Source organism: Physella acuta, unplaced genomic scaffold (genome assembly GCF_028476545.2).
Source record: "Physella acuta isolate Inbredline_101_S28 unplaced genomic scaffold, ASM2847654v3 ptg000544l, whole genome shotgun sequence".
Classification (NCBI taxonomy): Eukaryota; Metazoa; Mollusca; class Gastropoda; family Physidae; genus Physella; species Physella acuta.
Window position 1 is genome coordinate 571,064 of NW_026732063.1, and position 25,124 is coordinate 596,187.

At 35.4% G+C, this 25,124-nt stretch overlaps 4 protein-coding genes across 4 annotated transcripts; 2 read left to right on the plus strand and 2 right to left on the minus strand.

Annotated features, from left to right (window-relative positions):
- Positions 1-2,130: 2,130 nt before the first annotated feature.
- Positions 2,131-7,050, plus strand: LOC131946111 (uncharacterized). Its single transcript, XM_059306754.1, has 8 exons — positions 2,131-2,248; positions 2,797-2,887; positions 3,316-3,399; positions 4,122-4,208; positions 4,997-5,080; positions 5,201-5,281; positions 6,743-6,790; positions 6,954-7,050. Exons 1-8 carry the CDS (start codon positions 2,192-2,194, stop codon positions 7,016-7,018), a joined length of 597 nt encoding a protein of 198 aa, XP_059162737.1. The 5' UTR covers positions 2,131-2,191; the 3' UTR covers positions 7,019-7,050.
- Positions 7,051-8,237: 1,187 nt separating this feature from the next.
- Positions 8,238-13,217, plus strand: LOC131946109 (uncharacterized). The gene is made up of 7 exons (XM_059306750.1): positions 8,238-8,373; positions 8,851-8,949; positions 9,069-9,195; positions 10,186-10,350; positions 10,588-10,964; positions 11,718-11,772; positions 12,483-13,217. Exons 2-7 carry the CDS (start codon positions 8,851-8,853, stop codon positions 12,872-12,874), a joined length of 1,215 nt encoding a protein of 404 aa, XP_059162733.1. The 5' UTR covers positions 8,238-8,373; the 3' UTR covers positions 12,875-13,217.
- A 2,064-nt stretch (positions 13,218-15,281) lies between these two features.
- Positions 15,282-18,862, minus strand: LOC131946148 (uncharacterized). The gene is made up of 7 exons (XM_059306800.1): positions 18,814-18,862; positions 17,505-17,625; positions 17,120-17,257; positions 16,453-16,964; positions 16,189-16,293; positions 16,008-16,041; positions 15,282-15,455 (listed from the first exon to the last, which is right to left on the minus strand). Exons 3-7 carry the CDS (start codon positions 17,124-17,126, stop codon positions 15,313-15,315), a joined length of 801 nt encoding a protein of 266 aa, XP_059162783.1. The 5' UTR covers positions 17,127-17,257; positions 17,505-17,625; positions 18,814-18,862; the 3' UTR covers positions 15,282-15,312.
- Positions 18,863-19,502: 640 nt separating this feature from the next.
- On the minus strand, positions 19,503-22,320 carry LOC131946108 (glutathione S-transferase 1). The gene is made up of 6 exons (XM_059306749.1): positions 22,191-22,320; positions 21,450-21,593; positions 20,916-21,008; positions 20,688-20,803; positions 20,337-20,441; positions 19,503-20,058 (listed from the first exon to the last, which is right to left on the minus strand). Exons 2-6 carry the CDS (start codon positions 21,586-21,588, stop codon positions 19,897-19,899), a joined length of 615 nt encoding a protein of 204 aa, XP_059162732.1. The 5' UTR covers positions 21,589-21,593; positions 22,191-22,320; the 3' UTR covers positions 19,503-19,896.
- Positions 22,321-25,124: the final 2,804 nt, after the last annotated feature.

The window sequence follows — 25,124 nt, forward strand, 5'->3', positions numbered from 1 at the left end:
CTGGGCTGTACTTCTATCAGTTACTGTAGCCATTGTACCGCTAGACTGTACTTCTATCAGACAGTTACTGTAGCCATTGTACCGCTAGACTGTACTTCTATCAGACAGTTACTGTAGCCATTGTACCGCTGGACTGTACTTCTATCATATAGTTACTGTAGCCATTGTACCACTGGGCTGTACTTCTATCAGACAGTTACTGTAGCCATTGTACCGCTGGGCTGTACTTCTATCAGTTACTGTAGCCATTGTACCTCTGGACTGTACTTCTATCAGACAGTTACTGTAGCCATTGTACCGCTGGACTGTACTTCTATCAGACAGTTACTGTAGCCGTTGTACCGCTGGACTGTACTTCTATCAGTTACTGTAGCCATTGTACTGCTGGGCTGTACTTCTATCAGACAGTTACTGTAGCCATTGTACCGCTGGACTGTACTTCTATCAGTTACTGTAGCCATTGTACTGCTGGACTGTACTTCTATCAGACAGTTACTGTAGCCATTGTACCGCTGGACTGTACTTCTATCAGTTACTGTAGCCATTGTACTGCTGGGCTGCACTTCTATCAGACAGTTACTGTAGCCATTGTACCGCTGGACTGTACTTCTATCAGACAGTTACTGTAGCCATTGTACCGCTGGACTGTACTTCTATCATACAGTTACTGTAGCCATTGTAACGCTGGACTGTACTTCTATTAGATAGTTACTGTAGCCGTTGTACCGCTGGACTGTACTTCTATCAGTTACTGTAGCCATTGTACTGCTGGACTGTACTTCTATCAGACAGTTACTGTAGCCATTGTACCGCTGGACTGTACTTCTATCAGTTACTGTAGCCATTGTACTGCTGGACTGTACTTCTATCAGACAGTTACTGTAGCCATTGTACCGCTGGACTGTACTTCTATCAGTTACTGTAGCCATTGTACTGCTGGGCTGCACTTCTATCAGACAGTTACTGTAGCCATTGTACCGCTGGTCTGTACTTCTATCAGTTACTGTAGCCATTGTACCTCTGGACTGTACTTCTATCAGACAGTTACTGTAGCCATTGTACCGCTGGACTGTACTTCTATCAGTTACTGTAGCCATTGTACGTCTGGGCTGTACTTCTATCAGACAGTTACTGTAGCCATTCTATCGCAGTGCTGTACTTCTATCAGTTACTGTAGCCATTGTATGGCTGGGCTGTACTTCTATCAGACAGTTACTGTAGCCATTGTATGGCTGGGCTGTACTTCTATCAGACAGTTACTGTAGCCATTGTATGGCTGGGTTGTACTTCTATCAGACAGTTACTGTAGCCATTGTACCGCTGTGCTGTACTTCTATCAGTTACTGTAGCCATTGTACCGCTGGACTGTACTTCTATCAGACAGTTACTATAGCCATTGTACCGCTAGTCTGTACTTCTATCAGACAGTTACTGTAGCCATTGTACCGCTGGACTGTACTTCTATCAGTTACTGTAGCCATTGTACCGCTGGGCTGTACTTCTATCAGTTACTGTAGCCATTGTTCCGCTGTGCTGTACTTCTATCAGACAGTTACTGTAGCCATTGTTCCGCTGGACTGTACTTCTATCAGTTACTGTAGCCATTGTACCGCTGTGCTGTACTTCTATCAGACAGTTACTGTAGCCATTGTACCGCTGGGCTGTACTTCTATCAGTCACTGTAGCCATTGTACCGCTGGACTGTACTTCTATCAAACAGTTACTGTAGCCATTGTACCGCTGTGCTGTACTTCTATCAGTTACTGTAGCCATTGTACCACCGAAACCAATCATATTTAGACATTGACTTAATTATTTATCAATAAAGAAGGTGTGCGAACGTGTAGACTGGCAAAACAAATCAAGCCTGGGGGGTCTACACTAATTGTTTCCCCACTGTAAACAGAGTTTTAACACCCACTTTGATGGTGTGTTGTGTTTTTCGTTTAGTGCGCATCTGGTTTTTCTAACACAATACACGTATTGTGTCTGCATAGTACAAAGAAACCTGTGATCGCGATACAATATTTTTGATTCAGTCTTTACAGGTGTGATGAAAGTAATTACTCTGGAACTAATTACCCCTAGCACCTAGATTGTTTATAAACAGCAACTTACAGCAGACGTGATACAGCAGTCACCAAGCGTTACCGAGTTACATCCAATCTACGAAAGACAAAACTTGAACAGAATGTCATCAGTGTGGTTGATGGTGTTGGTAGTTACAGCTTTTGTTGGAACCGATGCGGTACTTAACATTATTTCCTCACTAGCTAAACCCTATAACTATCTTGACTCTCACAATATTTCAAGTATAACATGTAAAACATGTCACCATTTGAGGTATAAAGTATCAATATTTGAACTATTTTGTGTCAATATTTGATGTATCACGTGACAGAATTTGACGTATGACATGTTAACATTTTATGTATGACTAGTCAACAATTTGAAGTAGGAAATGTTCACGTTTTATGTATGACTAGTCAAGAATTTGAAGTAGGAAATGTTCACGTTTTATGTATGACTAGTCAACAATTTGAAGTATGACATGTTAACATTTTATGCATGACTAGTCAATTATTTGAAGTATGACATGTTAATATTTTATGTATGACTAGTCAACAATTTGAAGTATGACATGTTAACATTTTATGCATGACTAGTCAACAATTTGAAGTATTACATGTTAACATTTTATGTATGACTAGTCAACAATTTGACGTATGTCATGTGAACATTTTTTGTATAACTAGTCAACAATTTGAAGTATGACACGTCAACATTTTTCTACAGCTCCATATCACTCGTGATGTGGCAGCTGAGCCACTCGCCACTGAGAGCTGGAAGGAAAAAGCTCTGAAGTTTCTGGAACTCTCAGAGAAAGGTAAACACATATGATAAATAGGAATAAGAATAGAAGGTATTTTAAAATTAAATGTCTGGTTCCTTTATCAAAACAGTAGATGCACATGCCAATTTTAAATACAATTAAAAAATGTAACAAATTATGGAGAATCTAGGTAACTATCAAACGTATGACATGGATCTACATTCCTACTTAATTAACGAAATCGAAATGTTATTAAATCGGTCGATTATTTTATATTTTTTAAACCATTTGAAAGCTTTAGATTTTTAAATCATCGTGTTTTAGTTATGGTTTGAATTCTTGTAATATGCTTTATATCTTCAATTTTCTCACTGTTTTAACACAAACAGCTATGATAAAAGTATGACTATTCATTCATAGCTATTACTGCAATAAGTCATATTAATGTTTTAAAACAAAATTCTACTAATCTGGATCCTCAGGTATTCCTATAGCTGAACTAAAATCACTCGCCCTCGACTTGAGTGACACAATTGATTCTTTTCTTGCAACTCATGGTGGAAAAGGTAATTAATATTCACTAATTACCTGCCCGTTGGTAACAATAGGGTTTATATTACATTTGATTTCTGCTTGATTAACATTTTTTGATTACATGATTACCTAGTTTTAGATATTAAATTATGTAATTATATTAGCAGTGTCTAAAAAAGTATGTTTCTTGTGTGTTGTCTTCAATGATAGACTTTTTTTCAAATGCACATGTAAAATGTTAAGATGCACACAGAGTACTTGTTGTATTATCCACGTTGTTAAATGACCTCTAGGTGTTAGGTGACCTCTAGTTGTTGTGTGACCTCGGATAGTAAGGTGACCTCTAGTTTTTGGGTGACATCTAGTTTTTGGGTGACCTCTAGTTGTTGGGTGACCTCTAGTTGTTGGGTGACCTCTAATTGTTGCGTGACCTCTAGTTGTTGATTAACCTCTAATATTAAAATGACTTAATTTTTATTATGTTGTGCTATTTAAATGCGTCTCAAGTTTAGAATCTATTTCAATAGACAATTCATTGTGTGTATTGCAATAACTCTAAATCACCTAAAGGCAAAGTTAAGTAAATATATGGTCTGAAAAGTTGTGTTGGGATCGGTATTATAAACAGAAGCCAACAAATATAATTACATTAGTTAAGATATGATGATAACCTTTGAACTCTACTGAATTACTATAGATGCATTAATCGTAAGATCAAATATACCAATGATTTTGTACGATATTTTTGTCCTAGTTTCTGACCAAGAAGTGATCAATTTGCTGAAAGAAATAGCAGCCAATGGACAAATTGGAGAAACTTCTCTCGATGTCCTCTTTGGAGGTATAGTTAAATATTGCAGTAGTTTAAATACATAAAGAATATTTTATACACGCATAGTCACATATATAAAAGACATGTTTTGGTAGACAAATATCCTTAAATACATATAAATATAATATCACAGTTTGATATATATATATATATATATATATATATATATATATATATATATATATATATATATATATATATATATATATAATGTACGTAAAAAGTGCATATGTGTATTAACATACAATAAAGCAAACGGCTTTAACAGTAAATTTGTATTTAGACTGATTCCGTTTTTAACCATACATTTGTATGTAGGATTGTAAAACTAATGTGTTGAGTTAACATGAGAGGTGAGATAAAGAAGGGCATGGAGAAGGGCAGTGAAAATGTGTAATATTAGACAGGCACATGGGCATCTGCTACATGACAGGTGCAATAAAGAAATAAAGAGACACATCTTGTTTCATGTACTTATGTTTAGAGGCAAATGTTGTTTCATGTACTTATGTTTAGAGACACATCTTGTTTCATGTACTTATGTTTAGAGACACATCTTGTTTCATGTACTTATGTTTAGAGACACATCTTGTTTCATGTACTTATGTTTAGAGACACATCTTGTTTCATGTACTAATGTTTAGAGACACATCTTGTTTCATGTACTTATGTTTAGAGGCAAATGTTGTTTCATGTACTTATGTTTAGAGGCAAATATTGTTTCATGTACTAATGCCTAGAGACTATTCTTGTTTCATGTGCTAATGTTTAGAGAAATTGTTTTTCATTTTTGTTAGCCCCAATCAACAATGATGCGAACAAAATCTCAAAGGCCTTTTTACTGTTACGGCAATTACTGGAAATAGATTCAGATCTTGAAGGTATTGTTTTCAAAATTTATGTATTAGACACATATTAACTGAGCACATGAGCTGATTGCATGTTTTAATGTCAAACAATAATTGCTCTAGTATTTACACCGCTGTTATGTATGTTTTTAGCTGCAGGCAAACCGACCAATGGCGTCCTGTCAGCAATGTCGTTCATATCAAGAGCAATAGCAGCCAGCGCGGATAACTTGGGTGAGTAGACTTGAAGACAGGAATAACACAAACATTCGAGGAATCGCCACGTCTTTCCATACTCCTATATATATATATATATATATATATATATATATATATATATATATATATATATATATATATGTTACGGTCAAAGCCCGAAGTGCAGCAAAAGCACGCATTGGCCAAAGCCCAAAGAGCTTAGACTGAGAGCGTATTTCGTACATTAGCCGGCCAATGTGGGCACTGTCCAGGACGAAATGGCCAAAGTTCGAAGAGTTTTAAAATTGGTAAAGTATTTCGTACAGTGGCTAGCCAATGCGCGCACTGGCCGGAATGTCCTGGCTAATGTTCTATCTAGACTAAGTTGTGATCGCGTTTTCATTATTCTGGGTGCGGTTTCATAGTGAGTAACGTATTGTTTAGCTCTTGTTTGTATAGCATTCTATATGCACATGGACCCAAAAGGTCGTCAGACCATGAGACAGACATACCAGAAAGCATCCAAAAGAAAAAAACAACAAATCCTTGTTAGTTTCCATATATGGGCTACTACTGTATGTGATAGCCTCCTCCATGATGGCGAGGTGAAAAAATCATCAAAGAACAAAATCAAAGACAGTCGGCGTCACCGACCACGTGCAACAAGACGGAACGTTCAAAAGACTTTACCGCGTTCCATGTAAGTTGAACAATAGTGTCCAAGCTACTTGAGATGGCGTGGGCGTCAGAAACCATATTTCCCCCACAAAAGGGAAAACCAAATAAAGTAGACCCATCACCGCGCCTTGACAGACTGCATGATCCCGAAGCGTCCTTGCAGTCGTCATGAGCGTCTATGGCGCTTTCTACAAGCTAAGAACGGAAAATGGTGTTCCAAAACAACTGTACGCTAGAAGTGAGTTTTCAATTCTTCACGAAAAACTGCTCTCATTGTCCGGCGGCCAAGACTACACTCGCTGCAATTGCACAACCAAGTGCACAACAAATCGCTGCAAATGTAAAAATAACAAGCTACTATGTAATTCTAAATGCCATAAAAGTTCAACTTGCTGTTATAAGTGATAGTATGTATTGAGACTATAGTACAAAATGATTTGAATGTTTCTGTCATTTACTTTAATTAATAATCAATTCATGATAATTAAGTTATAAAAACCAAAAGCTGATCATATACTTCTGAATCGGACTTTGGCCGGTCACCCCTAGCTAGATGATCGTCTAATTCGAACTTTGGCCGGTCTACCATGGCCAGTCCGCTGACTGGCCGGCCAAAGGTCGAAATCAAGTTAAGTTTTGGACTTCGGCCGTCAATAGGTGGCGATATTGGCCAATGCGCGCATTGGCCGACTTCGGGCTTTGACCGTAACATAAACATATATATAATATATGCTTTTACTTTTTTAAATTTTAAATTTATTTATAGAATAAGATACTAGGCAGCCGCATCATGCTCAAACTTTACAAATATTGTTACAGCTCAGCACATCAATGAACAAGGAAAACGATTCGCACAGAGAAGAATTGGTAATGAATAAAAATACACAATTGTATTGTTGTATACGAGTAAAATGTCTAATGTCAAAACAACTGTATACGTGTCTGATGTTTAATATAAATCTATCATGTGGATATAATAACAGTATATATACATACATATATGCAATGGTAAATGTCCTGTTTTTTTCAGCGCCCGCAGAAGATGTGACCGTCATCGTAAATCCTGACGGAACGGTGATCATCATCATTAGCTAATAGTTTTAACAAGAATAAAACTTTACCTTGAACGTATCATTGTTGGTGTTATACTACTTTACCTTGAACGTATCATAGTTGGTGTTGTAAAACTTTACTTTAATCTACTGGCGTCTGAATAGCCCACACTTTAATATACTGAGGTCTGAATAATTCAAACTTTAATCCACGTAAATTATGTTTCGGTGTAGGGTACAGAGTCAGGGGACATAATCAGGAAAGCACCATTAAAATATCTTTAAGATACATCTTATAGACACCATGTAACAAAGAATACGAGACAATAACTTTACTCTTAGCTCAAAATGTATGCTGAACATAAGAGTAATAACATTCATACATACAAACATACATACGTATATATATATATATATATATATATATATATATATATATATATATATATATATATATATATATATATATATATATATATATATATATATATACACTACGTAGGTGTGAAGAGTGGAAAAACTGGCGATGTCCTCAGCCCCCCCCCCCCATACGTTAGTTAGTATCTATAATATAAAGAAAAAATAAAAACTACTCGTAATTTAATTCAACAAAAAAAGTATAATAGCAAATCAAACTGACGATACATGAGACGTGTGGTTGCACACAGCGTGATTTGTCTATTCTCCACACCCATGTATATGATGACCCATGAAGAAAACTTTGCTACGTGAAGCGTTCAATACATTTAAACACCTCTACACACTTAGGACATGTTACTGAGTATAGTGTCAATGGGAACCACAAATGATCAGCGAGTATCATACAATTTTATATGTGGCGCTTGTGGTTATAGTGTTTCTCTCATTTAGAACTTCAATATGAATGGTTACAATCTTTACAAAGCCATACGAAACAATTTGATCGCTGCTGTAGATATCATGTTTACAGATGCTAAAATCGAATCTTGTTCAATCGATAACAGTTTGGAGTAGATGCCACATTAAATTAATCGGAATGCTTGCTGGAAAATTTTAAATTTATACTCAGAAGTTAGCATTACCCTAAAATGCCATTAAACTGTTTTAGCTAAATCTTTATTTGTTATAAAATGAAAATAACAAAGTCAAAGCAATGCGGTCAATTCATAGGCATTTTATTTAGGGTTTGTTTCCTGAATTTAAATATGATATGTTTTATATTTTTTTTTAAGGAAATGGAAACAATAAATCCGTTTCAATAGAATCCACTATTTTAACGCAACACACATTTCATATAATGGCGGCCTTTCTACTTCCGTAGTTAAGAAAGTCGTTTGTATCTTGATTTCTGTTTTTCAAGCGCTAATTGCATCCTGCTAATTAAACAATAAATATAGCCCATCCACAAAAGTTGAAAACGTAAGTTGATTTTAAGCAAAACGACTGAGTATGTCAGATTTTGAATGAATAAATCGATTTTTAAATTTCAAATCTGTAAACATTTGTGTCGATATGTTGTCGATAAAAGGTAAACCGGATATTACAGGTCGACATTGTGTTTAATCTTATAACAAAACCACCAGACAAGTAACAAGTGAAGATTCTACTACGGCTAGTAACTAAAATGAGCAGGGACGTGTTATTTTCTTGATAGTCCAATTAAATAAAAACATCCTCCCGACCTAACTCTTTTGATAACAAACAGAATTTAGACATTTCTCCCCCCCCCCCCTCCCCACCGTAAGAAAAGCCTGAAAAAAAACGTTGGCAGTAATGACTAGCCCGATCTCGAACACCTTCTCAGCAGCCACATTATATGTTCTGTGGCACCCAGTAGGGCAAGATATATAGCACACACGCTCATTGATAAAAGACTTTGTTTTGTTTGTCTACTAGATGCGACCGAGAATCCACGTCAAGCTTGTTGCCGTTCACATGAAGTATTTGGAAGAACAGCTTGGAGTTATCGAACCTGTCATTGACGCTGTGAAAAGTGTAAGATTCTATTGAGAAATTTTTATCCCCTGTTTACCAGCATTTATTTCTTGTTTTTATAGCAGGTTACATCTGCCCAAGAGTACAGAACATTCTAGAACATGTTTGTATTTCTTCAGGCTGTTGGTAAAAGTAAGAGCTGGATAGACGACACAAGTGACGAGCCGTCCATCTCCTACTGTGAGCTCTACCAGGAACTTGAAGCAGCGACCTCGGCTATAATGAACGCAGCTGCTCAAATTATAAGTTAGCGTGCAACTGTTGATGTGATTGTGTACTCTAATAACTTTGGTACACGACTTGCAAACTGTTGATATTTTGTGTACTCTAATAACCTTTGGTACACGACTTACAAACTGTTGATATTTTGTGTACTCTAATAAACTTTGGTACACGACTTACAAACTGTTGATATTTTGTGTACTCTAATAACCTTTGGTACACGACTTACAAACTGTTGATGTTTTGTGTAGGCTACTCTAATAACTTTGGTACACGACTTACAAACTGTTGATATTTTGTGTACTCTAATAACTTTGGTACACGACTTACAAACTGTTGATATTTTGTGTACTCTAATAACTTTGGTACACGACTTACAAACTGTTGATATTTTGTGTACTCTAATAACCTTTGGTACACGACTTACAAACTGTTGAAATTTTTTGTACTCTAATAACCTTTGGTACACTACTTACAAACTGTTGATATTTTGTGTAGTCTAATAACCTTTGGTACACGACTTACAAACTGTTGATATTTTGTGTAGTCTAATAACCTTTGGTACACGACTTAAAAACTGTTGATATTTTGTGTACTCTAATAACCTTTGGTACACAACTTGCAAACTGTTGATATTTTGTGTACTCTAATAACCTTTGGTACACGACTAGCAAATTGTTGATGTGTTTGTGTACTCAATTACAGAGACGTAGCGAGGGGGGGGGGACGGGGGATGCGGACCGCACCGGGTGACACCACTTGGGGGGGGGGGGGTGACACCAAGGCAAAAAAAAGAATATAGAAAAAAATGTATAGAAAAAAAAATCGAAAGCTTGTTGGAGGGGGCTGGGGGTGACACCATTAAGTGCTGCAACGGGTGACACCCAACCTCGCTACGCCACTGCTCAACTACCCAGTTTTAACAACCTTTGATACACGACTTCAATATAAAATTTTTTAAATATTTCACGCATTCCTCTGCTAAAATTATAATTGTTATTTGACATTAACCAGGCGAACCTAAAGACGACGTAGATGTCGACGATGGAATTTCTTCATCATCTTCGTCAACCACACCAACGACAGCAACACTCGACCGTGGGGATTCAACACATCAAGTCAAACTGGACCGTGGGGATACAACCTATCAAGTCACTAAACAAGTTCAACAAACAGCTGGTACAAACCATTATATAATAGAGATATTCACCAATGAGTATGATTACCCTATGTTATTTGTGCTTACAACAGCAATATTTAAGCTAATTTATAGTTTCTAAAGCATTTGTGATATCGAATAATCTCTAACATGAATTTATTTAGATAGAAGTAAAGTTTAGAAACATGTAGTTTATAAAATTAAACTTGTAAGACAAATGTTTAAACTTATTTTCATTGGTTTTCAACATATTCCAGAAATATTGACGCGACTTGCACGTGTAGAGAGAACGTTATCTTCCCTTCAAGACAGCCGAGAGAAGACAACCGACCCCATAGAACGTCTGGAACAACACATTCGCGAGCAAGATGAGATTCTCAAGCAACTGAACAAGGAACTTGAAAGTCTGAAAGACGTCAAGCCCAGCGTAGCTCTGCAGAAGATGACTCTAGATGTGAAAGAATTTGAAAACAACTTGCACAAGATTAATTGTGAGATGAAAGTCTTCTCAGATCAAATATATAACACAACCCAAGATGTAAAAAATAATTTTCACTTGATCAATGCTTTAAAGGACGGTGTACAGCAAAATATGGCAATCACAACTTGCAAGTTTAATGACGTATTTGCCAAGGTAAATCAATCAATTTATTGATATTTTTTTTGAACGATTGACGTGTGATAGATTGAATATAATCTTTGATCTGGCGAATTTAATCTCATTATTAAAATACTCAAGTAGCAGAGGGTAATTTAGCCAGTACGTGTATTTCTACTGCAAAATTTTATTTAATACATGTTTTTGGTAATTTTTCAACTGGAAAGAAGGGGGAAATCAGTTAGCATCCAACTGAAAATTTTAATATATGGCTTATGGTAGAGATCGTTTATAGTGGGACACAAATCTATAATGCAATCGTACGCGTGGTCGTTTTACTGATCTGATTTATTTGAGGATATGAATAATTAATTACCTTAAAATCGTTGGCTAAAAGCCACACGATGATATGAGATGTTATAGGAATAGAGCTACTGGAAAAATCCTACTTAAAAGTCCCCATTAGCTGTTAGTGTTTAAGTTATCACGACGTATGCATTAGTTTAACATGTATTAGTGAAATAATTTCTTCAACCTATTCAAGTCATTTATAGCGTAAGCAATATATTGCAGTGAAATTCATCGTTGTATAAATAATAATTGTCTTATAACAAGATTTATTGATGTTCTCTTTAAAACATTTTAAAATATTTAATGATTGATTATTATTTTCGAAAACTACATTTCTAAATGATATGTCATTGCAATGTATTTGAAATGCTTCAATATAATTAAACATGCGATTTTTCATACAATAATTTTTAAATCGGCATTTTTGTTTTGTTTAAGCTTGAGACCCAAGCCAACGATAGCCTGAGGCTTTCAGCAGCTCTCACTAGGAACGGTACGTTTGGTATTTCATTTACATTTTATATACCGATATTAAGTGATATCTTAATTTTGTTATTATTTGCCGAATTACTATGTTCATTTGTTCGTTTATTAAGGATTATCCGATGGTGTTTTTAATGCGTTGTTGTGAGTGAGTGGGGAGGGGGGGGGGGGGATGAATCAGTACGAATGATTTGAGACTTGTCCTTTGATCCACTGATTCACATTTTCAGTGAACGCTTGTAGCTGCGTCCTGAACTAAATCCAACAGTTGTAACACATTTCTATGTAGTTTAGATACACATTTGTACCCGCTAGGGTATTGAGAAACAGGATTGGTTTCTCAATTATGTTTAAAACGTTATTAGCAAACCCTCCTTAATTAACTTAAATGGATGAGTGTTAGACTCATTAAATATATCAACTTGCGAGTTTAAATAGTAGGGTCTTAGGACACACTGTACTCAATAGTCAGCATTGTGAGCAGATTTTAACGGTTTTTAATTATATCGATAAAATTTAATTAAGTGCATAATAACTTTTTAAAATATAGCATTCACGATATTAACATGCATACATGGTGCCATAGTTAAGGTAACCAGTAGGGTGACACATAAGGTGACACATAAGGTGACATATAAGGTGACACGTCAAGTGTCACACACAGACACCCTCGTATAAAAGATGTTTGAACATTTTTACACCGCACTTCTCTCTTGACAGAGGTAACAGAGTATAAACCTTACATCTGTCAAATCCATCTGGACAACAACACACCTGTATCCACTGGATCCATAATCTCCACATTCTACAACATCTGGGAACCTGACGGCAGCCATTTTAACAGAACCACAGGGAAACTTGTGGCACCGGAAGATGGGTTTTATCTGGTGCTGGCCACACTGGAGGCGATCGATAACAAAATTATCCGGGTGAGTGTGTTGAAAGGAGATGTGTTACAGAAAGATGTGTTCGTCAACTGTGCCAACACGTCCGCTTGTGGCTCTACGCTGATCGACATGAAGAAAGGGGACGAACTCAGCTTTAAGGTGACGCAGGCCGATCAAGGTGCTATGTTGAGTGGGCCAAGTGGCTTTACAATTGTTAAACTGTAAGGAAACCAATGCTATTGACGGTTTACAATTGTTAAACTGTAACCAAACCAACGCTATTGGCTGGTTACAATTGTTAAATTTAACTAAAGTCAAATGTAGTGGTTGGTTACAATTGTTAAATTTCACCAAAATCTATTGTAATGACGGTTTACAATTGTTAAACTTTAACAAAATGAATGCTGTTGACAGTTTACAACTGTTCTTCTCTAGAGAAACAATTTATTTTATTATTTCCAGCACAAACATTTTGAAGCACGAATGTCTAATATGTAGCTTTATATTATTTGAGAGTTTTTAAATGAAGTTTATTTCATGATATTTCTTTTTATAAACTCTATTACTTTTTATACTGTGAAATTACGAATTTGAAAATGTATTTATTCCATAATACACAATTCATTTATTTCCATAATGTTTTAAATTAAATTTTGATTCGTTGAAGTTGAAGTGATTGTTTTCTGTTTATCATGACGATTTTGTTTACATGAATAAACGAACTCACATTAAATATTGTTGCTGTATGTATCGGTGTGAATAATTGAATGAGTTTATTTCTGTCTTATGTTGATTATGTTAGTATGTATATGCGGTGACGAGATAGATATGAATCTTTAGTAGGCAATAACATATGCATTTTTGTACAACAAATAAATGCAAACTCCCAAGTTTTGTTAAAATCATTATAACAAACTTTATTCTTATCAAATCCCCAGGTCTTGTTAATTTATCACTGCAAACTTTAGTATTATCACAAGTCCAAAAAATAATACAATCAACGCCCTTCATTATCACCAACTAACTTGTCTATCAAGCATATCTTTGTACAGTATTTGTATCGACTGATACACAATTAAAACTGCAGTCATACATTTATCGTGTTTGATTGTAGTATTCGAATAATTATGTTAAGTAGGAGTTTAATTACTTCCTGTTAAATAGCAAGAGAGACTTTGCATGTACATAATTCATTAAACAATATAAAAACAGTAAATGCAATAATTATTGTATATAATAACATGGCAAATTATATAAATATACAAAAAAAATCAAACGATTACAATATTACAATAATACTTAATCCAATATTTTATCACACAATGTAGGATTTGATTGACAAAGTACACTTAACACTTACAAGCTGATTAAAGTCAAACTACTGTACACGGACAGGCGAGCTAGATGATCAGCTCTATCTACCTGAATAAAAAGCTCCTGACCTTTCTTCATGTCAACTACCACAAACCCAGAAGATTTGACCTCCGCTGATTCTACCGAGAAGCTCTCGAGGCATTTACCCCCAACAATTACATTAAGCTCAATCCACTTATCCTCCCACTCATGTAGAGTCAGACAGACAAGGTACAGCCCGTCGTGAGGGGAGAGAAATTTCCCGGTCCGTCTGTTGAAGTGGTGACCGTTGTGTGCCGTCTGTTGAAGTGGTGACCGTTGTGTGCCGTCTGTTGAAGTGGTGACCGTTGTGTGCCGTCTGTTGAAGTGGTGACCATTGTGTTCTCTCACAGAGCTGAATGTTGCCGTCTGTTGAAGTGGTGACCGTTGTGTTCTCTCACAGAGCTGAATGTTGCCGTCTGTTGAAGTGGTGACCATTGTGTTCTCTCACAGAGCTGAATGTTGCCGTCTGTTGAAGTGGTGACCGTTGTGTGCCGTCTGTTGAAGTGGTGACCATTGTGTTCTCTCACAGAGCTGAATGTTGCCGTCTGTTGAAGTGGCGACCGTTGTGTTCTCTCACAGAGCTGAATGTTGCCGTCTGTTGAAGTGGCGACCGTTGTGTTCTCTCACAGAGCTGAATGTTGCCGTCTGTTGAAGTGGTGACCGTTGTGTGCCGTCTGTTGAAGTGGTGACCATTGTGTTCTCTCACAGAGCTGAATGTTGCCGTCTGTTGAAGTGGCGACCGTTGTGTTCTCTCACAGAGCTGAATGTTGCCGTCTGTTGAAGTGGCGACCGTTGTGTTCTCTCACAGAGCTGAATGTTGCCGTCTGTTGAAGTGGCGACCGTTGTGTTCTCTCACAGAGCTGAATGTTGCCGTCTGTTGAAGTGGCGTCCGTTGTGTGCCGTCTGTTGAAGTGGCGTCCGTTGTGTGCCGTCTGTTGAAGTGGTGACCGTTGTGTGCCGTCTGTTGAAGTGGTGACCGTTGTGTTCTCTCATAGAGTTGAATGTTGCCGTCTGTTGAAGTGGTGACCATTGTGTTCTCTCACAGAGCTGAATGTTGCCGTCTGTTGAAGTGGTGACCGTTGTGTTCTCTCACAGAGCTGAATGTTGCCGTCTGTTGAAGTGGTGACCGTTGTGTTCTCTCACAGAGCTGAATGTTGCCGTCTGTTGAAGTGGTGACCGTTGTGTTCTCTCACAGAGCTGAATGTTGCCGTCTGTTGAAGTGGTGACCGTTGTGTGCCGTCTGTTGAAGTGGTGACCATTGTGTTCTCTCACAGAGCTGAATGTTGCCGTCTGTTGAAGTGGTGACCGTTGTGTTCTCTCACAGAGCTGAATGTTGACAGAATAAAGTCAGAGAGCAGGGGCGTGTCGTCAAACTGGACGTGACAGGCGTAGCTGGTACAGGCGCGGGACTCTGTAAGGGATGAACACATTTGTCTGTTGGAGTTGGTGATTTTCATTTCAAATTTATATTTTAAAAGATAAAGCATTATTTTTTGTCTAAGTTTTTTTCTTGCTGCCACCTCAGAGAAGGGGCTACTTAGAGTAGGGAAAGTAAAAACTGGTGAGTATGACCTAGGTGTCTTATCAAATGAATAAGTTACAGATATCTTAAGCCACACATTGATGTTATATAAAATATAAGGTAGCGGTTAAATAACATAACTATGTAAAAAAAAAAGTAAAAGTACTCTTTCAAGACAGGTAAAGTGGAGTTGAACTGTTTCAGTTATTTCAGAATACAAAAAGATACCATGCCCAATCGCCTTTACTGTTCTTAATATTTTAACGTACCAATCAGATTTTGTTAGCCTCTCATGGACGTCTTACCGACTCAACCTTGAGATCCGATCTCAAGACTTTCAGGTTAGATATCAAACGCTCTACCATTCGACCACATCAATACTACCACACTGCTAATATAACCATGTAATTTACACTAAATATATTTGTAATACATACTTACCAATATACATGAGTTTCCTCGAGATATCTTGAACCTGAAAGTCAACATTCAAACAATTTCCTCATTGTCTTTTATTAAATTAAACTAGATTTTTTTTGTATCACAGATACACAAGTTAAATCTCACAACACAAAATTCCCTTAACCCACATACATAGCTGATGTGAATATACGAGCGATACCTGTGTCTTTAATTTCTTCCGTGCTGTCATGTTTTTGTGAAAGATTCCCAGAAGTGATTCCAGCGGGTTGATTCGGGTGGACATCAGTTGACACACGGCTCCAAACTTTTGACATTCAAGGAGAAAATATAGTTTAATCGTTGATAACAAATTGGTTTAGTTTTAAAAATATAACTATGATTTTTTTTGAAAGCATCCTTTCAATTTGTTTAATTAATTACAGCTTAATTATTTGCTATTACATACATTAATTTAATAACATACCTTAGCATTAAAATTTTCAAACATTTCATTACATGATTTCTCCAAATGTGATTTTAATACTTTGTAGTTTTCTGAAGAAATGATGGCATGATTTTTCAAGAGATATTCATTAGTTGTCTGATCATCAATGGGTAATTCTTTTCCATACATAGATTTAGATAAAGCATCAATCCGTTTTCTTAGGTCACACGCAACATTCTTTGTCTTGATAACTTCATGATTTACATCTTCAATACCGGAGGAACAGCACGATTTTATTTCTTCAATCGATTCTTCGAATTCTCCAATTCTTTTGTCTGCTTGCTTGAGTCTACTTTCTAAAGTTTTGTTCTTCTTACGTATTTTGTCGAACTTTAATTTTAAAATCTTGGAGTTTTCTCCGTATTTCTGATCAAATTCTTCAGCATGTTTTTCTAGTTCGTTTAGTTTCTTGTCCTGTGTTTGCAAATGTTTGTTCATAGTCCCAATCAGACTTTTTGTTGCATCTAGTTCACTTTTAAAATGATCTTCAGCTTAAGAACAAAAAAACCTTTAAAATTATATTGGCACTTATAGGCCTATACCTATAACATAAAAAAGCACGAATACCATGATATATTTTAACATTTACTCTTCAAGTTAAATTAAAAAAAACCAATAAACAATAACATTGAATTTAAAATACTACCATCCATACTGCGAGCCTGTAATTGATGTTTTGATCCTGAATCACCACACAGCTGATTTTGGGTAGCTCTACATGGTGAGTCAGTTTTATGTAAATATAAACTCGGCTCATCACTACCTGTTTCTTGATTGTTTTGTTCTAATTTTAAATAAAAAAGGATTATTTATATATTGCAAATATACAAAACAGTATCGTTCAACTATTTGATAATTTAGGTGTCATTAAAAAAGAAACATCATTGGCGTATTGGCATAATATTTCGTATTTTGACAAAGTAGGTCATTTGTCGTAGAGCGATAATAAGTTGAGACTTAGGACAAGAGTAAGTGACGGTTAGTATAATGTGGATAAATGAAAAGAGAATATAACTGAAAGTGATATCAACCCAATATTTCTGACGAAGCTTTCAACAGGGCTAAAGTCGCTACATCCAGTTCATGCGATATATCACTGTAGCTTTGAGATGCATGTTCCTCCTCCAACCATTCTTTGCTCTTCTTTAGTGCCTGTTGTTGGATGCATTACATTAACTTTTAATTTAAAGAACATATCAATAATATCCACGTCACCATAACAAACAATATGCTTCTAAGGAAACGTTCAAATGTTACATGTATTTTCGTGTTTTGGTCTAATTTTTTCAACTTTTGTCTTGACATTACATTTTATTATTCAACTTCGAATCTTTTGTTGTTAGATCGAAGGCTGATTAAAATGGGCTAAAACTGTAAGTTTAGTTCTTTATAAGGATAGACAAATACTGTAAACATATTAATGTTAGGAAAGAAATAATCATATTTGCATTTTTTTGTCTACATGTTAAACAGTGTTTCTAATTTGATTTTAATATAAAAAGAACCCACATCACTCAAAGTTCAAATGCAGGTTACAAAATAATTTTTTGGCTCTCCAAATATTGCCGGTGTTCTTTTATAAATCTGACTTGAATTCCAAGCCGCATCTAAGCAGATTATGAAAAAAAAACACAACACAATGACTTAAGAATAATGTCTGTCCAGTGCTGATACTTAAATTAATTTGACATGTGTATTTAATTATGTAAACATTACCAGCAGTTACCTCTAGACAGTTAAAGTTTTTAGAGATTTGTGGTGTGGTTTTGTTTTAAATGGTCGCAAACAAGCGTAACAGCAAACGTGAACATGTTTAATTTTATGACGTATAATGTTAACTAAGTAAGGTTAAGTAAAAACTATGATATGATCAAAACAAAAGTTCAAGTTATATTATTTTTATTAGCTATTGATATTTTGTTATCAAAGTGTTAAAAACTTTCGTAAAGGAAGTAATTCAAAAATAGTCAAAACAAGATTTGGCTATCTAAAAATAATTCAATAGGTGTGGGTTAATTGTAAAATTAGAATTTGATCGCAATGCATAAATTATATTTTAATTATATTCTATAAACTCGATAAATTTGCAAAAAGCACTATAAAAATTCCCTGATAAAATTGAAATTACCTTGACATATTTTGACATATTAATATGTTTACGTATCCTACATGGCGATTGTCATAGATGTGATTCGTCAAAGAACCAAAAGCAAATTTATAACTTAAATGTGAACGTAAAAATAATTGTCTTATTCAAACCTTTGAGTAGGTAATTTAAAACCAAATGAAGCAGTCTCAAATGAATCATTGATTTTATTCTAATAGACACCATTAATTTACCTTGTGTTGATGTGAAGTAATGACAGGGCTGATATGTTCGTTGCTGGGTTGATTTTCTTTACTTGTTTTTCTTTTCACGACACACAACAATGGGATTTCCCAGTTTCGTTTTCAGTTTCGTTTTCTTAACATAAATGTAGGACTGATTATTATGGTCCTTTTTTAAACATCAATACTTGTGGAATATTTTACACACATATAACAACGTTTTAATGGAAATCACTGCTTTTTAGTTTTATTTTAGAAATACACACATTTTTTGTTTGAATTTGGAAGATTTTTGTACCAAATTGCTACAATTCTGTAACAGTGTTAGGCTCTACAAGTAGTTTTCTGTGAGTTTCGTTTTGGCTTGAAATACAAATTAGGCAATTTTCTTGATAGTATCATCTTGTTATAACAATGCTTTAAGTTATAATGCTTATTGGTTGTTAAAATGGATACGAATCAAGTATATAAGGGGGTATTAAAAGCCTGGAGTGACAATCGTTAAATTTTCAGCTTTTGTCGTGAATGTTACATGATCCCTTTCCTTGACACACCATAAACAATTCAAATTGACTTTCATACGATGATATTAACAGAAATATCTTTCCTTTGATTTCAGTGTGGTGTAAATTACAAATATAAAATTCTATCGCTAATGCTAAAATATCAAAATGTATTGAAGCCACATCAAACACGTCACATCATTAAAATATTTCTTTATTGGAAAAACAACAAAACAATTCAACTTAACCAATAACATAGTATAGTTCAAATCTGTATGCATAAAAAAATTGACAACTAATAATGTTGAATTTTAAAAGAGGTATACGTTGGGTTTAATTTTTGACCATTTATTTTAGGAGAATGTGTGTTAACTTTTTCAAATGATTAAAATATTATTTTCACTTTAAATATTACAACTTTTCCAAATTTTATCTTATCTTAATTTAATATAACAATGGTTTACCAAATTTTTATATTTTTTTATTTTACTATTGTTAAACAAGCTATAACAGATGTGTTTAGTAAATATAATGCCACTACTATTTTTAAATGAGCAGGTAATTTTAAAAATGTGTGAGTTCTATTCTGTTTTTAAATGTCCGTCTTTTTCCTGTTGGCGAGATAAGTTTTGACGTTTGCGTTGCTTTCTATTTTCTGCACCAGACCGTTCAAGAGTGGGTGTTTGGTGGTGTCTCCTACCCTGCCGGGTACCATGGTAACAACTTGATACACATAGAAGTCTGCTAGCGTCAGCTGTAGAGAGAGGTTACAATGATTTAAGCTTAGATAATTCAAAATAAAAAATACTGGCATATAAAATAACATAATATTTATGTTACAGAAAATAGTAATGTAAAAATGGTATGTTCTTATATAGTCATTTGTGGATAGTTATAACCAAGCAAAATACCGAGTACAAGTTTTATTAATATCTTACTAAATATTTTCTACTTTATTATAGTACCTCAGCATTGCTTTAATACTTAACTACAACTGAAACAAGAACAATACACTATTATACACTGACTTACCGTATTACCAACGACGAATCCTGTGCCAGATTCTTTCAAAAGTTTTTCAAAAAAGTCTAGATATTTGGGAACCTCTACGTCGTTAAGCTCTTTCTCTAGCTGGCTCTGGAAAAGTAATATTTCATCATTTACATACCTTTATAGGAGCCCACAAAACTTAGAATGTTAACCAGATTTTAAATATATTAAATTCAGTGGTTAAATGTTGACAAATCAACGTAATAATAATTACTTATTTATTGGAGCATTTCAAAACTGTGTCTTCAATACTAAAACTACACATATACGTAACAAAAAAAAATACAATAGAAATAATCATACATTTATGATTTTAAAAATATGCCAACATACCTTTTTCGCCTCGTCTTTCTCAAAAAACGCTTTAAATGTCAATATTTGCAAGTCAACTGCAAGTTGAACGACTTGATCGACTTTTAATCCGTCAATGGCAGTTTTAGGATAAAATCCTGAAAACATACAAACAAGAATAATTGTTGTCAAAATCTGAATGGATCGAGGTATTTCCTAAGATCAAATGAAGTCAAAAACTCTCCATTCTAAAAATGGACTTTGGCATACCTGCTTCCTTGGCAACAAAGGTTGCTATGGCAACGCTCTGGGCATACAATTTGCCATCTACGACTAATACTGGCAATTGCCCAAATGGCATTTCTGAAAAAAAAAGCATCATCCACTGTAGTTAACAGTTACATATTTGAAAGGTAAAAGCAACATTCAGACAATTGTGTTTTTAAGTGGTTTTGACAACAATAGAATGTGCTCAACTTAAATAAATGATTTTTTATATCATACCGAACCATTTATAAGTAAACAATTTAAGTAATTATTCGATTAATACAGTATCTAGAATTTTACAATTATAATCTTGTTTACTGATATCATTTTAACATTACACACGACATAAATCATTTAGTACGAGCAATTAGATAAGCGAAAAATCACGTTATTATCGTACTTTTCTATCATTGCAGTGGCTGTAATAATCAGTTCACGTGTACACCATGTGTACATATGAACACATAATCAGTTTACGTGTGCAATATGAGTACACATGAACACATAAGGCTGGACATAACATCACGTTAATCTTACTTGGTTTCTCGGCCGGCCATGTCTCTGTTGTGTGTCTGACGTCATCATACTTGACCCCCGCTGCTGCAAACATGAGGCGGATCACCTCACCCCGCCCCCGGGCGTCAAAGTAAATAAGTTTGACGTTCTTAAGTGACATTGTAGCTGGAGGTAGAGAGATACATACATACATATATATATATATATATATATATATATATATATATATATATATATATATATATATATGTATGTATGTATGTATATATATATATGTATATATATATATATACATGCTGCATAAGGGCTACATTTGAGGTTAGGAGATTAGGAGAGACCGTCTCCTAATCACAAATGTAGCACACATTTATATACATTGTTTAAATTTAAGATAAATAATAAATGGCATTTGTATGAGTTTAACAAATTATAATGAGAATATAGAGAATGTTTCTATTTATATTTATAGACTTACTTAAACATGATCGGCACACACATACACACACCACATACCATACACACACAGACACACACACACACACACACACACACACACACACACACACACACACACACACACACACACACACACACACACACACACACACACACACACACACACACACACACACACACACACACACACACACACACACACACACACACACACACACACATATATATATATATATATATATATATATATATATATATATATATATATATATATATATATATATATATATATATCAATTAACTTACTGCAGGGTGTTCGTGTAACACAGTAAACGGAAAAAGAAAACGGTTAAGTAGCCTGCCGACACTGAATAGCCAAATATGAAACGGGTTGTCGCTTTTATAGACAAGCATGACCAGCGAGTTTTAATTCAATAGAGCCGGGTTAAAATTAGATTTTTTTATCTGTTTACATTCAACTCAGTGCGATTGGGTCCCGGGTAGGTGAAATATTTAGGCGCTAGTACAGCTTTTATGCTTAGTTCCACAAAGGGAGAGAGTGTGTGTCGGAGAGAGATTAAAGAGAGCGAGATAAATAGAGAGATATACAGAGAGATAGATTTAGAGAGATAGAGAGATTGAGTGTGCACGCACTATCTGGACTTTATGCAAATAAGTGATTAGTCACCAACAAAAATGACTTAACAAAATGAAAATATGAATGCTTTACTGTATCATTGGATTATTTTATCGGGTTCCAGATAGTACACAATAATATTCATACTGATTGTCTTTGTCGGTAATAGAAAATAGAAGACTTGTAGATTTGATAGCTGGATGTAGGTTAACTTGGTTGGATACTGAATTATGGGCGGAGTCAAATGTTCAACAAACTATAAATAGTTTTACTATTTGTTCGACTAAACAGTGACGTCATGGATCAAGTGCAGCAGTGCTAGTCCAATAAAAATATTTTTCTTGTTTTCATTTGAACTGGTCGGAACAATTATTTTCTTATTCCACAATATATAGGGTACTTTAGTTGTTTAACTGACATGCAAAGTTGTATTTACTCAGATATATACAATAAACAACTAACATTGAATGCACATATCAACATTAAGTCATGCAACATTTTAAATAAACTATAGTGTAAGGCGCGATTAAGCTATACACCTAAGCAATGTATGCAATATACAAATAGAAACAGCATAAAACTTTACACCCCACAAACTGCATTATAGCGAATACCGTGTAACTATAGTTTGTATGCATTTTGTTCAAATTTACTACATTGTAGAATTGATGCCTCTTTAATATTTTCTTTTGAAACTAAGTCTAAACGAATAGGCCCGCTGCAATACCGTGTAGCAAGAAATCAAATAGCAATTTCACTCTCCCTTTTGACATTCCTCCCCCCCACCACACACACACACTTGACGTGAATTCAATCACGGACGTAACCAACTAGAACTACCCCCCCCCCACACACACACTTGACGTGAATTCAATCATGGACTTAACCAACTAGAATTCCACCCCCCCCCCCCCCCCACACACACAGACACCTGTGTTGGTCTAGTCAGGGCCTGCCCAGGCAATGTTGTAGAGCTAAAAGGAAAGTTAACTTGTCGGTCTTCAGACCCGTGTTGGTTTAATACAGGCGCTACCTGGTTCCCTGCACATGTAATGTTAACTTGTAGGTCTTCGGACCTGTGTTGGTTTAGTACAGGCGCTACCTGGTTCACTGTACAGGCAATGTTAACTTGTAGGTCTTCAGACCTGTGTTGGTTTAGTACAGGCGCTACCTGGTTCCCTGCACATGTAATGTTAACTTGTAGGTCTTCGGACCTGTGTTGGTTTAGTACAGGCGCTACCTGGTTCCCTGCACATGTAATGTTAACTTGTAGGTCTTCGGACCTGTGTTGGTTTAGTACAGGCGCTACCTGGTTCACTGTACAGGCAATGTTAACTTGTAGGTCTTCAGACCTGTGTTGGTTTAGTACAGGCGCTACCTGGTTCCCTGAACATGTAAACTTGTAGGCCTAAAGACCCGTGTTGGTTTAGTACAGGCTTTACCTAGTTCCCTGCACATGTAATGTTAACTTTCGACCTGTGTTGGCCCCATTACAGGTCCAGCCCAGGTGTTACATACATGCAATGTTAACTTTCCTGTCCTTAGAGTAGATGAAGTAGAGCTCACCTGTTCCCTTGACCTTGAACTATTAAGGTAATAGTGGTCAGTTATACGACCAGCTGAAGTTTGGTTTACATTAAAAACAGAAAAAACTGTTGGGTTATCACAACCTTGACCTACTAAAGCTGACAAAATACTTTGGCCTGAGATTAGAGTTAATCTGGGTGTAAAGTCTCTTGGTGACGTCATGAATAATTAGCAAGTTTTGATCATCAGGAAAAAATGTTTATAACTGACTCGGCTGTATGTTTGTATGCGATGACTTTCATTACAATATTTCTTCTGATTGATTCATGTAGGTCAACCGTAAATATATATGAAGGGCTCAGTGGAAAAAGTACTTAAGTGTATTTTGAGAGTTTTGAGAAAAATGAGTGCAAAGTTTTTAAATTGAAGCTGAAATACCAAAAGAGCTGATGCAGAGTATTCGAATTAAGCTACTTCGGTACTTTTTCCATGGCCCAAATTTACAGGGATGGTTAAGGGTAGGTAATCAAATAATATACCGGTCTTAACTCATTTTTGAAAAAATGTAACTTAAGTACTTTTCCCACTGAGCCCTTCATATGTAGGCTGGTGTATTTATCCTTACATATATGTAGCAGGTGTATTTATCCTTACATCTATGATGACGGGTGTATTTACCAGTACGTATATGAAGGCGGGTGGATTTATACCAGTATCATAGCTTCTAGTGCGAGTTAGCGGACAGTGTACACTATAAAGTTGTACCTAATTGTAATACAGTTTTCCATTTAATTCATTCGGATTAGCGGTAAATGTAATGTAACAAAACAAACACTAATCTATAAACAAACACATGATTTCATGAATGGGCCTATCTTTAATTTACTTAATTATTTAATTTAACACAAATTTAGTATTTTTTAATCTATCCATTCCCACGATCCATGGGGTAGGTGAAGTAGAATTAACTTATTTTCATGACTATATGAAGTGTTAGTGTGGTCAGCCCTATATTTAGCGGCCTTTACTTCCCCTAACGTGAGTTGCCAATCTGAGCTGTGTGGACTTGAACCCTA

Excerpts from the sequence above, each read along its gene's own strand:
- LOC131946111 (XM_059306754.1), top strand. The coding sequence starts at position 2,192 with ATGTCATCAGTGTGGTTGATGGTGTTGGTAGTTACAGCTTTTGTTGGA. Across the intron at positions 2,888-3,315 it reads TCTGGAACTCTCAGAGAAAG|GTATTCCTATAGCTGAACTA; the intron begins GTAAACACATAT and ends CTGGATCCTCAG. Across the intron at positions 5,081-5,200 it reads AATAGATTCAGATCTTGAAG|CTGCAGGCAAACCGACCAAT; the intron begins GTATTGTTTTCA and ends GTATGTTTTTAG.
- LOC131946109 (XM_059306750.1), top strand. The coding sequence starts at position 8,851 with ATGCGACCGAGAATCCACGTCAAGCTTGTTGCCGTTCACATGAAGTAT. Across the intron at positions 9,196-10,185 it reads CGCAGCTGCTCAAATTATAA|GCGAACCTAAAGACGACGTA; the intron begins GTTAGCGTGCAA and ends GACATTAACCAG. Across the intron at positions 10,351-10,587 it reads ACAAGTTCAACAAACAGCTG|AAATATTGACGCGACTTGCA; the intron begins GTACAAACCATT and ends AACATATTCCAG.
- LOC131946148 (XM_059306800.1), bottom strand. Across the intron at positions 16,042-16,188 it reads GGAAGAAATTAAAGACACAG|GTTCAAGATATCTCGAGGAA; the intron begins GTATCGCTCGTA and ends GTTGACTTTCAG. Across the intron at positions 15,456-16,007 it reads GAGGAAACTCATGTATATTG|AGTCCCGCGCCTGTACCAGC; the intron begins GTAAGTATGTAT and ends CATCCCTTACAG.
- LOC131946108 (XM_059306749.1), bottom strand. The coding sequence starts at position 21,588 with ATGTCACTTAAGAACGTCAAACTTATTTACTTTGACGCCCGGGGGCGG. Across the intron at positions 21,009-21,449 it reads ATGGCCGGCCGAGAAACCAA|AAATGCCATTTGGGCAATTG; the intron begins GTAAGATTAACG and ends TTTTTTTTTCAG. Across the intron at positions 20,059-20,336 it reads GATTCGTCGTTGGTAATACG|CTGACGCTAGCAGACTTCTA; the intron begins GTAAGTCAGTGT and ends CTCTCTCTACAG.